Here is a 17941-nt window from a genome sequence, read left to right on the forward strand (position 1 = left end):
ACTACGCAAAGCGTGATTCTATCCATAAGTTTCCAATGTAGCTACAAAAAGTGTAATGTTGGACGATAAATTCACCAAATACAGTTTTAAAAAGGTGTTAACAATAGCACATTCAACAAATAATTCAATGCCACCGTTTGGAATGGAAGGGTGTTTTCAGCGCCATAAAATAATTCAAATGGAAGTTGACAATTGCGAGTTGTTTTCCCATAGTGAAATATTCTAAATTACTATGCATGGAAAACAGACGTACTCGGCACGAATGTTGGGATATTCAAGAGAAAGCGTTTCTCAAACCCAATATGAAAAAGTTTCCATTCAACAGTAAAAAAAAAGATTGACAATAAATAAATTTGGAAGACAAGAAGGTATACAAAAAAGGGATTTTCACAACATTTTGAGTGTGCAGAAATACTTGTTCATATATCTAGGTTATCTTCATTAACATCTTAATTTTTTTGACATCTCAATAAAGATGAAGAAGAATATGAAAGTCTGGGTATTTACAGGACTTATGACCTGGTAAAGTGGTCATTTTTGCACACGTGCAACATTCGCCATTATACCCATGATTAAAAACCCCACTCTTAAAAACTCCTGGACATAGTATAATCTCATCAACATCCATCTATGTTGAATCTACTCTGTCTTTGCAAACATTATTCGCCTCTTCCAAATTCATGCATCTCCTCATATATATCCGCCGATTATTTCGACTCCTGACCCGACCAAGCGTTTGACATACCTGATCACTAAAAATTTTCCTCGGTCTTCCTCTGCTCCCTTTTTCAACTACATTCGCCCCATAAATTTGTTTAACCGTTATTTCCCCACTCATTTGTTCCACAGCAATAATAAAATAACTAAGCTTATTTTATCTAAAGTCATGTTTGCATACTTTTTTACTTGTAGAATCACTAAGAAAAATAATTACTACTACTACTACTACTACCTCACGCCGTTTTTCTGTAGGTGTAGGCAGAGAGGATGGAACGCCACAGTCTTCTTATAACACCACCAGATTTTAGGTTTTGATTGATCTGATCATGCCAAGTCTTTATCGGCCGTCCTCGTTCATTTCTTCCACTCACAATCGCCACACATATTTTCTTAGTCATTCTATCTTTATCTATTCGCTCCAAATCTCCACGAAAAAAATCTTTAAGTTTAATTTAAAATCCAAATAACTCCCAGGATCGCAGCAAAATAAAGCGGTGACAGTTCTACGAGTTGCGGAAACTCTGGTATCGAGAACAATTAAATAGTCGCACCAGCGATTTCTGCCGGAATTGGATAGGTGTTCCCTACAAGCATAACTCGGCTAGGCAGGGGAACTTTATAGCTGCGATCGGAAAATTATCTATAACGATACGTGTAGTGCGCAGTATGCATACACACCGCTCGACTTGAACGTTATTCAAACAACCGAATATATATGGGCGTATCCCCGATAGTCGATAATACATTTAGCGAGATAGCGGAATGGAATGTTATACCTTTACATATATGGGCTGTAATAATGTACATATTATACATTGTGTCACATTAGATCCGAAAGCTCCGCGGTCACAAAGACCACCATTTCCAAAGGTAAGCCAACCTTATCATGTAATTCACCCTACTAAGTAACGAAACATTACATACTCGTGAAATATTCATACATACACATACACGCATAGCAATATCAGTCACAACAGTTGAAACATATTTTATTGATATTATTTATAGTTGTCCGCCTCCGTAGTGTAATGGTCAGCACGCTCGGCTACCGTTCTGGAGGTCCCGGGTTCGATTCCCAGGGGGGTCAAATAAATATAAGTGATTTTTTCACAGTAATATTTATTCAATATTACCCTGGACTGGTACCTGAAGCGGAGGGCTGATCACCTTTCCTTCATGTGTAAACGATCAAGATAACTCTGCGTTTATATGACGCAGTGCCCTATGCACCATTGGGGTGCGGATAAGGGTTTTATTATTATTTATTATTTATAGTTTTAATATTTAAATAATTTAGTCTATTTTACATTTTTTTAAAACAAAAATGTTATAAATATTAGTATGTAACCACTCATCGATGAGTAGGAATACACTAATATTTTAGTGAAAAAAAAAAGTGTTTAAATTTGAACTGACATTATTTCTTGGTAAACTACATTTTATATAATAAAATAACAAGTATATGGTTTTTCCACATCAATTAATGTGAAAAAAAGTATTACGTTGTTTTTTCATTTTGTAAATAATTATACTTCTCAATTAAAAATTAAATTGGTAAATACCACCATTTGCGTCACAATGTACTTAAAGAAAGAAATTGTGGTATTTACCAAGTGAAATAAAAATAAAAATGGATACATATTATTACAAGGTGACTGCCAAGGCGATTTTATTAATGAAATTACAAGTATGTAATTAAATCAGTGTGTTGAGATGGTTTGAACGTGTGGTAGAAATGAGTGACGAAAAAAAAGGTTAAATAAATTTATAAGGCGAATGTATTTCATTTGGAAATAGGAGCAGAGAAAAAGCAAGAAAAAGTCGGAATAATCGGCGGGTATGCGTGAGGAGATGCATGAATGTGGAAGAGGTAAAGATTATTTACAAAGACAGCGTAATGTGGCGTTCTATTCTCTCTCTGCTTAGGCCAGCGGGGAAGCGGCGTGATAGTTAGTTAGTTTTTAATTAAATCAACATTTTGGAAAGAGTGTAAAAATGAAAAAGGTAAAATGTAAATCGAACCCAGGATATCAGTGCCTGACTGGGTTACAATATCTATCAGAAAAAGTCATAATGATTGGTAGAGGAGTGGAAAAAAATTAGGGATAGTAAAAAAATACGTATTTCATTAAAAATAATATTTAAAATTAATAATAATATAGAAAAAATATGAAATTTCATTTTTTTGGGATTTATTTTAACTCACAATGAATAACCTACAAAAGTTTTTTAACCAAAGAAAGGTCGTGGTAAATATTCAATTAAAATCAAACTCACGATCTCAGTGTCTGACTGTTTTATAAATATATATGGTATATCAAAAAGTATTATGTATTTTTGCTCAAAATGACTATGGTAAGGCTGAGATAATATCTTTGTCTATACTAAAAATGTGAATTCAAAGGCTAGAGCAATAAAACAGTTTTAAAGTTTAATATGAAGCACTATAAATAAGATTTAAAGTGAAATCCTTTAAGGTCTGGTCCATTTCAGCCTGCAGCTACGTTAAACGGATGAACTTTTCCGATTTGATTACATCCGGTTGGGTTGCCAGTAGCCAGGAGCGGTACCCGGAAAACAGGAAATGAAGGCATCGAGGGCAGTCGGTAGTGAAAAAACATCGCATCCCAAGGCGGTATAAAATACGAAAAATCTTAATTTTTATCTCATTTAAGCTACAAAGAGACGTTTCATTTTAACAGTAAATTTTCTAAGTAACTAAAATACGAATTTTTATGTATGTCCTTGTAAGGTACTAAATGTACTTTATTTAAGCTACAAAGAGACATTTCTTTTAATTAGTACTAAACAGTGAATTTTATAAAGTAACAATATGTTTTTTATTAAATAATTTGTTGGTAAAGTACTATATTTCATTTCAGCTACAAAGAGACGTTTCTTTTTAAATAGTATGAAACATTAAGTTTCTTAAGTAACAATATGTATTTCCTAGTTAAATATTTTATTAAATTTTAGCTACAAAAAGTCGTTTCTTTTAAATAGTATTAAACAGTAAATTTCCTAAAGTAACGATGTGCAATTTTTATTGAATATCCTAGTAATGTATTATATTTCATTTAAGCTACAAAGTGACGTTTATTTTAAATAGTAAATTATATAAAGTAACCGATTTGCAAAATTTTAAAATATACACTAATTAATGGCATTGTAAAAATCTCATAAATAATTAAGAAAAAAACATAATTTAGGGACTTGAATTTTGAAGTATGTATTCATATTGAAGATTTGGTAATGGCAACTAATTTTTTTAATATTCGGTTTTCGAAGTACCTACTAAATTTCAGGTTAAATGAGTTATTTATATAAAATGGAAAATGGAAAAACACTCGTCGTTTTTTACTTCAAAATATTTCATTTTAGTTAGTGATCTCTTTATGCTTTAGGTATTAAATAATGGATAATAAGCATATGGTAACCAGTAACCATATTTTAATATGTTAAATTTAAATATTTAACAATCGTCTACCATCAGTTTGTGAGGTAAGATAGCTATCAAAGGGCACCTAGAGATAAAAGGTTATTTGTGTCGTGTAGAAAATCGATTCAAGAGCGAAGGGCAAAGGCTTTAGAGAGGTGATATAAATCTCCAGCAACAAACCGCTTATAAATCAACCCTTTCCTACAATACAATGGATAATAATATAATGACGTAAAATATGGTTATAACAAAACCGAAGCTTTTCAAATAAATTTGCGTTATTGTTTAAATACTAATTATTTTTGCCTCGGAATCCAGGGTTCGATTCTCGCCACAAATAAGCATTTTTAAGAAAAAAAAATTCAATGTGTGGCCGTGGAATAACATCTGAAGCGTATTGACTAATATTGCGTAAAAAAAGTACAACAGTTTAGTTTTTTTTTGAAAAATATTTTTTTCTATCTGAGCATACAACATAATTATTTTCAACATCCCAAGGATGCGAATCTAAAATTGAGAATTACCATCACACACGGTGTTTGAAAATGATGCGGAATGCATCGAAACATGTGTCACAATAGATTTTAAGAAAACGCGGTATTTACTAAGTAGAACTTAAATTTAAAATGGATAGATTTCACCACAAAGTGACTGCCGAATTAATTAATGAAATAATGAATTTATGTAAGCACTCTGCGTTAGGGGCATGCATCAAGTCGACGTGTGTTGATACATGTATCAGCAGTAAATTGTCAAAGTTCGGTGAAATATTATCCACTTGGAGGTAAAACAACATTGACACTTGTAGTCGGGGGAGGGGAAGGGAAGGGGCTTATTCTGATATAGCTTGGCATGTGTGATCAATTTCTACTACACGTACGATAATAAAGCAGATAACAAGTACGTAGGAAGTGCCAACGTGCTCTGATTTTATAACGATGTTCAGGTAAATCCTGATTTTACGAAGTTAATAAAAATATCGTGAAAAACACTATACCTTACATATACTTGACGTATATAGTGAAGGTATACATAAACATATTACATAAATTCACAACATTTTTGGGCGTGTCCAAATCCTTGTTCACAAATCTAGGTTTCTTCACTTGAGAGTTATATTTATGTACATTTTGACTGTCATAGGCCCTGTAAATACTCAGACTTCCATATTCTTATTCATCCGTATTGAGTTATTGACATCTCAACATAGATGAAGAGAATATTGAGTCTGGGTATTTACAGGACTTATGACCTGTCATAGGATGGCTAAGTGATCACCTTACAAACGAGAAGAATGGTGAAATAAGATCACTTAACCAGCCTATGATGGTCGTGAGCCCTGTTAGTATTCCATAGCCCAGAATTACACAGTTTCCTTCATCTACATATGTTAAGATATCAAAAATGTGGTAAAAGCCAGATTTGTGAACAAGTATTTTGGACACACTAAAATTGTTACGATTTTATTAAAGCTCGTAGCAGATGACATCTTCGATCTGATGACGTCAAAGCCGTAACTCTTGCGTCACGTAGTGTTATTGTTACGTGAACACAATCAAATCATGACGATCGTTGGTATAAAGCATTCGGATCTCTGACATCACGAAACACGTAGGTGTGTATTTATTTATGATTTAAAAAAAATGAGAAACATCTATCGATACTGGAAAAACTAGCAAACCCGGCCACGCGTTGCAATGGCTCAATCTGGTTAAATAGAAAAGAAAAAAAAATGCAAACCAATTTGTTTTGATGTTTAATTTCATAATGCTTATTGACGCAATGATATTTAAAAAAATCTATAAAACAACAATCATTCGAAAACATCTAAAATGCTAAATGACAGCGGCTGCCAAGAATACTGTACGCTATAAGCAATGATTTGTATTGCGTGTTGTGCTGCTACGTTCAACAGATGGCGCTGCCATTGCGGTAAAATAAAAAAATAAAAAAATAATCTCTCAAGTCATCGACATATGTACATATTTATATAGAAGAGTAAAAATACGCGTATTCGAATACAACTCTGTCAAAATTTCAAACAATCGGTGAATAACTTGAGAACATTTTAGATTTTGAACAATTTGAACAACATTTTTATACCAGCCAGTCTATGACAGGTCATTAGCCCAACAAATACCCAGACTTCCATATTCTCCTCCATCTACGTTGAGATGTAAAATTTACATTAGAATTTATATATATTGTCGGTTGTCGAAACAGTGCTGGGTTGCGGTCCCGTGGTTAATATGGCGGACCCTTGAGTCAGAGTTTCTCGGTTCGAGCCCACTCTACTACAATTTGATACCTGACTAGTAACTAGTCACAGTAAGCAAGTATTTAAGTGTACATTCTAGTTAATTCAACTGAATTAATGCGATTAGATATTCAACAATGGGCAGAATGGAGAACGATATACGAGTATGTATATAACATCTAAATATCTATAAAAACAATAAATGCTTTGGCTGAATTCAGACACGTATATGTGTATTTATATATGTATATATTTATATATATATATATATATATATATATATATATATATATATATATATATATATATATATATATATATATATATATATATATATATATATATATATATATATATATATATATATATATATATATATATATATATATAATATATATATATATATATATGTATATATATATATATATATGTATATATATATAAAACTAACTAACCATCACGCTGCTTCCCCGCAGAGGTAGGCAGAGAGAATAGAACGCCACACCACTCTGTCCTTGCAAACATTATTCGCATCTCCTCATACATACCCGCCGATTGTTTCAACTCCTTACCTGACCACTTTCAAGTATTTGGCATACTGGGTCGTGCCAAGTTTTTCTCGGTCTTCCTCTGCTCCTTTTTCCGATTACATTCGCCTCATAAATTTGTTTTACCGTTCTTTCCTCACTCATTCGTTCTACATGTCCAAACCATCTCAACACACCTTTCTTAATTTTATCGATAATGCTAATGATTTATATGTATATATATATATATATATATATATATATATATATATATATATATATATATATATATATATATATATATATATATATATATATATATAGATTTTAGGCAGCTCTAAATGTCCTTTGACACCGTTTGATGTGAATAAATATGACAGAATGAATTCCGAGCAGCGAATTGGGCGAGATTCCTCGGGACCAATATAAATTCCTTAGTGGCATGGCATGAGCCTCACATACAGACACGACTACTTCAGAGGATGGAATATTGCAAGGAGAGGGAAATATCAAACGGACCTTTGTTCGCATATAATATTCAACCTACTCGATTTCATTTATAAAAATAAAAAAAAATAAAAAAATAAAAAGGTGTATAAAAACGTCATAGCTCGAAGCGACGAACGAGGTGGATTTTTTATTATTATAATTCTCGCAAAATGAAATGTATTTTTTTAATTCCCGAATTTCATATTTCATTGGATAACATATTCTCGCAATATCAAAAATACGTATTTCTTTATTCCCCAATTTCACATTTCATTTGGTAAGAATAAAAAAAAATACAAAAGACCTCGATAGAGTAGTGCTTAGCACATTTGGCTACCACACTGAAGGTCCCGGGTTCGATTCCTTCTCAGGGAGATCAAAATAAATATTAAATAAAAGTGTTTTTCACAGTAATGTTTATTTAACATTACTCTGGACTATATCCGTAGTGTAGGACTGATCACCTTGTCTTCATATAATAAACGATCAAATAAACATAATATCAATTTGACGCAGTGTCCTATGCACCATTGGATGCAAACAATGGTCAGAGTAGGGAAAAAAGTTAAATCGAAATTTTATTCCATATGTAAACGTTCTTTATTTAATAATATATATATTCCATGTTATTATAGTATATTTAACTTAGTGTGCTATTTTGTTTGGAACAATCTCTTCAGTTTTTTTTGGCAAAAAAAATGAATGTCAAAAAGAAAACACAGCGCTAGATTTTGCTTCTTGAGTGTAAAATATTTTTGGGCAATAAAATAAGTTAAACTTTTGACAAATTTACTATCGACTTGAACGCTCTTCGATCGACCTCAGAGCGGTTCTAAGAAGAATAGATATGAACGTTAAACGAGGAGCAGTACACTACCGTATATATTATCGCACTATCCAAATTCTTAAAAACTTAAAAACGGTATTGTCAAATACAAAAATAAATAAAAAACTACCGTAATAAAATTTTAAAAAATTGTAAATGTATATGAGAAAGATCAATCGCAAATTTCCATTCGTACATATGTTAAAAACTCGCAAATCCCTCAACAGCGTTTGATGGATAAAATGGGCGGCAAATTGATTTATAATTCCGCCATTTTGCGCGCATAAAAATAAAGGATCATTGAATACAAAATGGCGGACAATTATCTCCGCGAGTTTCATCCAATCCAGAGATTAATGTATTCAAATTAATCGCACGCTCTAAATGAAAAAAAAACACATAAATTGAGAGTCGGATTCAGTATTCGAAATGTACGAAGACCTATGTATACTATTTACAATATTTTAAGTGTTTCAAAGTTGTCCGCCTCCGTAGTGTAATGGTCAGCACGCTCAGCTACCGTTCTGGAGGTCCCGGGTTCGATTCCCAAGGGGGGTAAAATAAATATAAGTGATTTTTTCACTGTAATATTTATTCAATATTACCATGGACTGGTACCTGAAGCGGAGGGCTGATCACCTTTCCTTCATGTGTAAACGATCAAGATAACACTGCGTTTATATGACACAGTGCCCTATGCACCATTGGGGTGCGGATAAGGGTTTATTATTATTATTATTAAATGTTTCAAAATGCTTGTTCATAATCTGGATTATCTTCGCTTAGGAGTTATTTTTCTAACATTTTCAACGTCTCAACATAGATGAAGAAGATTATGGAATATTAATGTGTATATCCATTTTAAATTAAATCAAAATTTTGTAAATAAAATAACTGGTCAAATTATAAGCTATATAAAAAATTTTAAATCATGTTCTCAGACGAGGCTCAAGTATGTCAACTAAATCCAAGATTTTGACCGTGCATACAAATAGAAATGGAGTCTTTGCTTAATAGAAGTTTTCCCTGTTCCGACATCGATGGCTGTTATGAACTCACATGTACTATGTCACGAGTTTGACCAATATATCTAGAAGTTCCAAAAACGAGTAGTATGGTTGGCAATCATGGGTAGAATTGGTGAATGTTACACGTCTGTTAAATGATCACTTAACCGAGCCTATGACGATCGTAAGCCCTGTAAATGCCCAGCCATCCATATTATTCTTCATCTATGTTGAGATGTCAAAGATCTTTCCTATAACCAACAATAATAATGGCGACAATTTCAGGAGTAGGGAATCTAATGATGACAGGAAGAGTGCGTTAACGTCACGGGATAAAAGTTAAAAGCAATGAAGGATTTAAAAAAATACCTCGTTACGTTTGATAAGCATCCAGAAAATAAATATTTACAAAAGAGATTGTGATGGCACTGAAACAACAGTTTTCTACGATTCAAAAGGAATACTGAAACTTTTAGCTGGAACACATGTCGAGGTGAAGGTTTTTTTGTTTGAAAAACTGGAAAAAAATAATGAACCTCGTTGTACAAAATACGAAATATAAAATACAAATGTCCGCGTATAGGGATGCATTTATAATATAAAATATGAATTTAAAAAAATACATTTACAACATTTTGAGTGTCCAAATATTTATTCACGGATGGCACATTTTTTTCCAGTCAGGGGATTTATATCCATATATCCATATTTATTAGAATGGTAATATAAAAATCTCATAATGATAAGTTGAATAGTGTGTATAACGTGAATAATGCGATCACTTAAATAAGCCAATAACATACAGTTAGCCCTTTAAATACCTAGACTTTTTACCATTTTAATAAGCTTCTACAGCTATGCTTTGATGTAGATATCATGTTAAAAGAAATAAATTATAATTTTTATATTATATTGCTTTAAATCCCAGGCATAAAATGGCATGTTTAAAATCTTCACCATGCCCGTAAATGGGGGTCGGATTTTCAACATTTTCAGCATTATTTTTACGTCTGCAATTGACAAAATAACATTATTACGCATGATACAATAGAAGGAAACATATTCCATCAATTATTGATCATTTAGGATCGAAGCTTTTGTAATAAACTAAATGATAAATTTCAATTAGTTAAACGATATATGATAGATGTACAAATGGTGATATAAGGATAAATAGATTGTGATAAATAGGTTTGCTGAGATGGTTTGGGCATGTGAATCGAATGAGTGAAGAAAGAACAGTAAAACAAATTTATGAGGCGTATGTAGTTTGTAATAGAAACAGAGGAAAAACGAGGAAAACTTGACATAATCAACTATTTAATATACATATATGTGGTCAGCACACGAATCTGAATAATCGGCGGGTATGTATAAGGACTTTCAATAATGTGGAAGAGGCGAACATTGTTTGCAAAGACAATGATTGGTGTAACAATCTATTCGCTCTGCCTATCCATCCGTGAAAGCGGGACGATGGTATGTTAGTTAGTTATTTTCCATAATTTACACAAAAAGTAAAATATTTACGTGTAAATAAATATGAATATCAAATAAGAGGGTGAACATATAAAGCTCGCAGTAATATGTCCACAATAGTCTCAGGTAAACGATTAATTAAATGGGTCGCCGCGAGCTTTTGTTGACGTCACGAGCCGGCGGGCTCTCTGATTGGTTGGTCAATAACCAATCGTATTGGAAAAATGATTGGAATTTTTCAAATCCTCGCCTCAGTCAGGTGAGAATAGTTAGATGGAAAATGCAAAGGAAATTATTAAAACTCTATATGGCAGCTGCTTTTGTTTTAGTGATTGAAATGAATATTTGGATATGAAAGAAATTTCCGAATGAAAATTATAATTAAAACTATACAATTGAATAAGTATTACGGTGATGAGACAATACAAACATTTCTTTAGAAAATATCTCAACGTCATAATTGTAATTTCATTAATTGATTCGACAGTCACTTTGTGGTAAAATCTACTGTGTCACGTGTTTCGATGCATTCCGCTTCATTTGTGTTTGAAAATGATGCGGAACATTTGTGTTGAAAATAATATGGATACTACATACAAGTCGACATATCGTATTCGTACAGGAGAAAGAGACCAACTAACAAAACGTAAAATGTTCAGGACGGCCATTAAAGTCACTTTTGCGTGGCAAGAAAATAAACATCAATGCAGTTAGTTATTTTTTAACAAATCAATATATTATACTTCCAAGTTTAAAATCCTTTGGGATTTTTTCAGGGCAATATTAAGCTATTAAGATGTCAAATATTTTATATTTGATATCTCACAAGCTTAATATTTTTTATTTTATCTATATTATAAATATTTTTTCTGTTTAGAAACATTTTTTCTCACTCTAATATTTATTCAATATTACCCTGGACTGGTACCTGAAGCAGAGGGCTGATCACCTTTCCTTCGTGTGTTAACGATCAAGATAACACTGCGTTTATATGATGCAGTGCCCTATGCACCATTGGGGTGCTGATAAGGGTTTGAAGAAGAAGAAGAAGATATCAAATAGTCAATGATCACGTTTTTGTAAAAAAATGCACTTGGTCACTTTCTCCTGTATGACTACGATATTATAATTTGATTTATCGCATATTATAATACGCTTGTGATTTTGATTTAAAAAAAAAAAGCTAACGATGAAAAGTGTGTAAAACTAGTACAAAGGGAATGATAAATAATTTCAAAAAACGTGTGAAAACGAGGATAATCGAAGCGCCGAAGTGGGCGATACAACCTCAATCTAATTTTATTTCGGCGAGTCTCGTCCTCAAGTTATTCCGGTCATAAAAAACGGAAACGCTCGTGAAAATTTTGTGCGGACGTCCGGTTTCGTAAAACGGCCGGCGGAGAGCTCCAATCCGGAGCCATAACCTTAAGGTGTACAGTATTGTGTCGGCTATCGCAGGGGTCTGCAACGTGTGGCTCGCGAGCCACATCGGCTGTCCAAACTCAAAACACAGTAAGGGACATTTTTTTGTGGTACATTTTTTTTTGCATTTTTGGACTAAGTAGATTCTACTTAGTCCAAAAATGCAAGAAAAAAACATACTACAAAAAAAAAATCCCTTACTGTGTTTTAAGTTTGGACAGCCGACATGTGGCTTTGTCAAATTTAAAATGTCATATTTTTAAAGAAATGCTTTAAATAATATACATATTTTGTACATTTTAATTTTTAGTTCGGTTGGGTTAGGTTAGGTTAGGTTAAAGCATAAACGAGCCCTCATAAAACCATATTCTTGTTAAAAATGAAAACATTGAAAAGAAAACAAAGAAGAGAGAATAGTGTCGGGTTGTGGTCCCGTGGTTAGTGTCGCGGACTCTTGAGTTAGAGTTTCTAGGTTCGAACCCACTCAACCACAATTTGATACCTATTTTTAATAATGAGCCGCTTTAGCTCACAGAAAAAGTATGAAGTTGAAGTATTTTTAAGAAATAAAAACACAAATATTTATCTTTTTTAACTACCGTAAACCCCCCTATAACATTGAAATAGGTACCGCGTTTATGAATGGGAACGTTGTAGATGATTAATGTTTTTAAATTGTATTTTTATTTTAAATGACCCATTTCAGTCTTTTTCGATGGTTTAGAATTAAAAATTAACCACTTTTAACATTCCCCCTGATAATCCGGTACCTATCTCAACGTTACAGGGGATTTTACTGTAATTAATAACAACCTTTTAAAAGCCAAACTAGTTTCAAACTACTTTCACGTTCAATGTGCCAATAAAAGGCTCGTTTGATAGCAAACAAACGTATTTATACTAAAGACGGCCATTCTCATACATCCGTAAAATTATTGTAAATAAAACATTGGCTCCCAAAGATTTCCAAACCGTTTTGCTACTCACGTTTGGCTCTCTTCTTCTTTTTTTTTGGTTTTCACAAAACGTTTGTCTCTTTTGGTCCAAGGGTTTTCCGACCCCTGGTCTATCGGATACTTTTTACGATAAGTTTATTTGCGCGGATGCCCGCAGTTACCCGGATATGGTTATTGAGTGGCCAAAGTTTATAACATTCGCAGCATTTGCCCGGGGTCGGATCGTAAATGTTTGATTTGAACCACACTGTGAATGCTGTAAATTTGTTTGTATACACACTATACATATGACCGTGCCTGTAACTATGAATTGGATTTTCGCAACCGGAAGTGATTAATTTCCCCGTTCGGATGCCTTCCGCTGTAATGTCCGGAGGTAAATATTAGCGCTATAGAAGGGTGCGTCTCTTCCGAGAGGGGTAATGAGATTTCATCACCGGGTTTGGTGGAGACATTATGTTTATTGCGATCTTCCACTTAAGCGCTGTAGGTAGCATTAAATATTCAAATATATATGCATATATATCTTACGAAATGAAGATAATGAATTATTTAATTCGAACAAAGTTATTCTGAGAAATTAAGATTAGAGGCTGAATATTTTATATGTGTATATTGTTTAGAAATTAACGCATTACACTGTTTAATCTTCGTAGGTATAATATTTTCACATTACCATAAATTAGTAGCTCTATCCTTAGAAATTGGAAAGAAATTAAATGCTTTTTACCCGACTAATTTTGAAAGTAATTTTTCGGTAAAAATGTAGACACAAGCGGTAGAATATCTCAAACAATTAGCATTGAAGAGTAGAAAAAAGGGAAAAAATAATTTAAAGTTTTTTATGGTTAGTTTACCCTGAAATTTAACGACTTTTCAAAGGACTCGGGCGCATAAGCAGTGTCAACTTATCACGCATTTTTTGACGTTTTTTTGACAATTGCTGAATTTCGACCCACATAAGGGTTGTTATAAAGACTTTTAAACGATATTTAGTATAGACGAAGAAATTATTGAAATGGAAATGTCTGGATAATTAGCCTACGATCTGCCATCGGCTGATTTAAGTTATCAACTTTTTCACTGTGTAAAAGTGCATTTGGCATTCTCTCATGATTATCATCATATAAATCGGAATTTCAGAGTGATGTAAAAGAAACAATAAACCCAAAGTCACTTCCCAAAGGAGTAGGCAGAGAGAATAGAATACTGTGGCGTTCTAATCTCCTGTGCCTACCCCTGCGGAGAAGCGGCGTGATGGTTAATTTGTTGGTTTTTTTCTTCTCCATAAAAACTTTTAAAAACAAAATTTTTTTGAATATTAATATTCCAGTAGGTAAGTAATAAATTATGGTATATGAGATCTCATCAACTTAATTTCACCTATTGTATATCACCTAAAGTGTTACTCTTTTTGCTCTTGGACGCATTTGAGGAAAAGGTTTAGGGATGATTTTTTTTGCGACAATCTTTAACATTCTGAATAGAAAAGGTTTAGGGCGGCCAGGGGTAAGGCGGGGTGGGCGGTAAGGGTGGGAAGGGCGGATCAGGGAAGGGCGTGCCTAAGCAGTTACTCAACGTGACGGAGGTTGTTCCTAAACTAAGGACAAAGAATTCTTCACACGAATCGTGATATTGTAACAACCAATCCAGGTGATCAATTAGGGGGACATTGTGCTGCTACTAATTGTTGCAAAAAACGATACAGAAAAAAAGAATAGCGAAGCGGTATCACGAATTTTGTCTTTCCAACCCATATCTGCACTCAATGATGCAAAGAAGATCTACGTAAAATCGATGCGTTGTTAATTTGATAGCTATCTTTATGAAAGCAATTACTTTTGAGCAGTCCTGCGATTCGAATTCGGAAAATTGCATACTGTAGAAAAATAAATTTGACTCAAGTATTAGGAGGTCAGAGTGCGGGACATTGCAGCAAATAACATCAAAAAAATAAAGGATAACGAAACGGAGAATATAAACGAAGAAATGGTACTCGAAGCTACGTAAACCTACTTGAATAAGTTACGATCACCAATCTCCCCATAAATACAAGTTCTAGTTTTCAAAAAAATATATATTGAATCAACAACTCTCTTTCAGACGCACAAACCAATCATCACACAGATTGTGACTCGAGAAGAAAGATAACGATGAAAAGGGCTTAACGGTATGTGGTATGTACAATGGTCACTCACCTTTGAAGTGCTTGGGAGAGCAAACAAACTCGAGCCCCAAAGAAGGAAACCAAGCATCACACAAATTGTGAGAAGGAAAATGATCAGACGGGCTTTGCGGTAGCACCACCAGGTTAACACAAAGTGTATATTACGATAGATATAACAAGATACAACACCGGTAGATAGGTCACTCATCTTTAAAGTGCTTTGGACAGCAGACAAACTCGACCTCGTAGAAGCGAACCAATCATCACACGGATTGTAATTCGAGAAGGAGAATGATCAGTGGTCACTCACCCTTGAATTGCTTGGGGCAGCAGACGAACTCGACCCCGGAGAAGCAAACAAAACATCACACGTATTGTGTCTCCAGAAGGAGGAGAATGATCAGAAGGGTATTGAAGTAGGTACAGTGGTCACTCACCCTTGAAGTGCTTGGGGCAGCAGACGAACTCGACCCCCGAGAAGAGGCTGATGCCGCAGGGCAGCAGCATGGCGAAGCTGCGCAGCTGCAGGCCCCGTTCCTGGCAGGCGCGGCCGGCGGTGACGTTCCAGCGGCCGAACTGCCAGCAGTGGCTCTGGTTGTGGATGTGGTCGAACAGGCAGCTCTCCGGCACGAGCAGAGCGTCGGACTGGAAGGGACCTTCTGTGTGGAAAAACGGATCCATTTAGAAACTAGTAGACAAAGAAAAATTACTCATAAAATACACTCTTCGTACCATTTCAAAGTGTATTAAGACGCTTTTCAAGCAATGCAACAGGAACTGAAGGAGTTTCTACCCACTATAAATATTTAATAGATTTATATTATCCACTGACACTTCGTGATAGAATTGCATTTTTAATATGTTATTAGATTAAAACCAATATTTTTAGCTTTTCCACTTTATTTTTATTTGACCAGCGACCGGGTTTCGTCGTTACCGACATTACCGACGTTACCAGTCTGATGATGTCGGTAACGACGAAACCCGGTCGCTGGTCAAATAAAAATAAAGTGGAAAAGCTAAAAATATTGGTTTTAATCTATTAACATATTATAAATATTTAACTTTCTTATATTTTGTATATTAAAACCATTCCTAACTTTGTGGTATGATAATATAGTATAACACTCCCCTTATCATTCATCGAGCACTTTGCTTAATACCACTTTAAATGATTAAACTAACCAATAACCATCATGCCGCTTTCCCGCAAGGGTAGATAGAGAAAATATAACACTTCACCATTCTGTGCTTGCAAAAAATCTTTTCAGTGGAGACAACCGACAGTTAATTACATATAACAATCAACCACATTACTTTTTACCTGAATTTCGTATTTTTTTTGTTCATATTTTAGCTTTATAATTTGATCAGTTAATTTATTTACAGCATTTTGAGTATATCCAAATACTTGTTCACATATTTGGATTTTCAGCAATTAGGAGTTTTTTTAAATAAAAAAAACTCCAAATTGGATATAATCCAGATTTGTGAACAATTATTTGGACACACTCAAAATTTAAATAATGAACCGCGCTACCGATTGCTTCTCTCGGCCAAGGTGACCGAGTCGCTCCGAGCGTAACTCTAAAATCCCACCAGTACATTACAGCCGAGACGTTTTGTGTTCAGATCGTGTCGTGTTACGACGTTAACTCAATTTACATTATTGGGAAACATGGTTCCTTGCGGGTTCGTTAGGGCACACAAACTAGGAGGAGAACTCAAATTACCATCGGAATATGATCCCTCGACGTAATACAAAATGTTGCGAACATTACACAACATAAACAACTAATTATGTGTATTTCGGTGTTTAAGCAATATGTTTAATACATTACCGAGATGCTGACAAAACAGCAATTATCAAAACACTAAAACTATATAAAAATATAAAATATATATTATGAAATTTCTTTTTATAGATACTAGGTACGCACTGTTGTTTGTGTGTAGTTTTCGCGCGAGACTCATGTTTATAATCGTTATGAGCTTATATTAGACTTTTGTAATGTTGACCACATTAGTATGCCAAACAAAAGTTATCTTTTTAAAAAAGAGAGAAATGTTTGTATTTTTATTATTCACACAAATATTTCAATTTCATACTATTTCTGTGGGCCTAGGCGGCTCATTATTAGAAAAAAGTATCAAATTGTGGTAGAGTGGGTTCGAACCGAGAAACACCGCGACACTAACCACGGGACCACAACCAGACACCAAACTTAACATCTATTTTTTTGCATTTGATATAACCAATTCGATAATCTGGTACTGGGATGTAGAAATGTTGTAGCAACATGTCTATTTGCGTTGAAAGTTTATACCTTGAGATAATATTTAGTAAAAATGGCGCCATATAAATTAGCCAAATATTATTGAGTGCGTATCACGCGAGTATCCAGATTTATAATTGACGCGTCAAAAGGTAGGTAGGAAATTACACAATTGATAAAAAAAAACACACATAAATGATGTACAACACAAATACCGAAATATAGGCAAGAGTAACATATCGCTCACTCCTTTCAAGAACGTCATAAATCAAAAATCGTCAATTTTCAGTTGTGCATGTTTTCGGAGTGCCCAGAAAATGTACTATATCCCAGCAAAAGCAGCATATTTTTAACTTAATATTTACCCGCTTCAGGG

At 33.8% G+C, this 17941-nt stretch overlaps 1 protein-coding gene across 6 annotated transcripts in view; it reads right to left on the reverse strand.

Annotated features, from left to right (window-relative positions):
• The window catches only part of Appl (amyloid-beta-like protein), a 320865-nt gene that overhangs the window by 46347 nt on the left and 256577 nt on the right, over positions 1-17941 (reverse strand). For 4 of the 6 annotated variants that reach the window (XM_088257171.1, XM_088257168.1, XM_088257170.1 and 1 more), the window contains exon 4: positions 15727-15948. In XM_088257171.1, the coding sequence (XP_088113297.1) occupies positions 15727-15948 (222 nt within the window). The remainder of the gene's footprint in view (positions 1-15726; positions 15949-17941) is intronic. The other 2 variants (XM_088257169.1, XM_088257167.1) reach the window with 1 other exon arrangement.

This window comes from Brachycentrus maculatus, unplaced genomic scaffold (assembly GCF_059751285.1).
Source record: "Brachycentrus maculatus isolate JH-2025_06_01 unplaced genomic scaffold, ASM5975128v1 h1tg000071l, whole genome shotgun sequence".
In the NCBI taxonomy this organism is placed as follows: domain Eukaryota; kingdom Metazoa; phylum Arthropoda; class Insecta; order Trichoptera; family Brachycentridae; genus Brachycentrus; species Brachycentrus maculatus.